This window comes from Galeopterus variegatus, unplaced genomic scaffold (genome assembly GCF_000696425.1).
Source record: "Galeopterus variegatus unplaced genomic scaffold, G_variegatus-3.0.2 Scaffold100028, whole genome shotgun sequence".
NCBI lineage: Eukaryota > Metazoa > Chordata > Mammalia > Dermoptera > Cynocephalidae > Galeopterus > Galeopterus variegatus.
The window spans coordinates 1-809 of record NW_007826139.1 but is presented as its reverse complement, the minus strand read 5'-3'; the positions used below and the strand labels follow the sequence as shown (position 1 = coordinate 809).

Sequence of the window (809 nt, the reverse complement as noted above, 5' to 3'; positions counted from 1 at the left end):
ATGGACAGAAGAGTGGGGAGGCAGGGCTGCCCCAGAGGATGTCTGGTCACCAGGTCACAGGATGGTGTGTCTAGGTCTGGACATCAGGGGGTGTGCGGGTGCCATTCCTGCAGAGTCTGGAGGTGAACAGAGTTGAAACCAGCCTCCTGGCCCTGCCTGGTGCCATCTGCTCAGGGCTCACAGCTGTGACCTCCCCACCCCCTGGGCCCACATGGCCCTATCCACGCCCAGCCCCCACACATCCTCAGACACAGGGGCCTGACTCAGGGCCCAGTGTGGTGTCAAAGAGCTGGGGGGAGGGAGGGTCTCATTTGCATGAACGGACCTTCCCCCTGTCAGAGTATGAAGAGGGGAAGCAGGAGATGTGGGGAAGCTCTGCTTCAGCTGTAGGGCCACAGAGACAGGACTCGGGGACAATCTCCACCATGGCCTGGTCCCCTCTCCTCCTCACCCTCCTTGCTCACTGCACAGGTGACTACCTACTAGGCCAAGGAAAGGACCTTGGGAAGACCATGGGGCCCTGCTCTCTCCTCTTGTCTCTACACCAGAATCATCATGTCTGTGTCTCTCCCACTTCCAGGGTCCTGGGCCCAGTCTGTGCTGACTCAGCCGCCCTCAGCATCTGGGGCCCTGGGCCAGAGGGTCACCATCTCCTGCACCGGCAGCAGCTCCAACATCGGGGATGGCAATTATGTGAACTGGTACCAGCAGCTCTCAGGAAAGGCCCCCAAACTCCTCATCTATGAAGACAGCAATCGGGCCTCGGGGATCCCTGATCGCTTCTCTGGCTCCAAGTCTGGCAGCTCGGC

At 60.4% G+C, this 809-nt stretch overlaps 1 gene segment (V, D, J or C); it reads left to right on the top strand.

The window, feature by feature from the left end:
* Positions 1-399: 399 nt before the first annotated feature.
* LOC103584755 lies at positions 400-802 on the top strand (the record flags this gene model as incomplete). The annotated part of the segment is given in 2 exon segments: positions 400-471; positions 581-802. Coding segments are annotated over 2 exon segments (268 nt in total), but the record flags the coding sequence as incomplete, so codon positions are not given.
* Between the last annotated feature and the right edge of the window lie 7 nt (positions 803-809).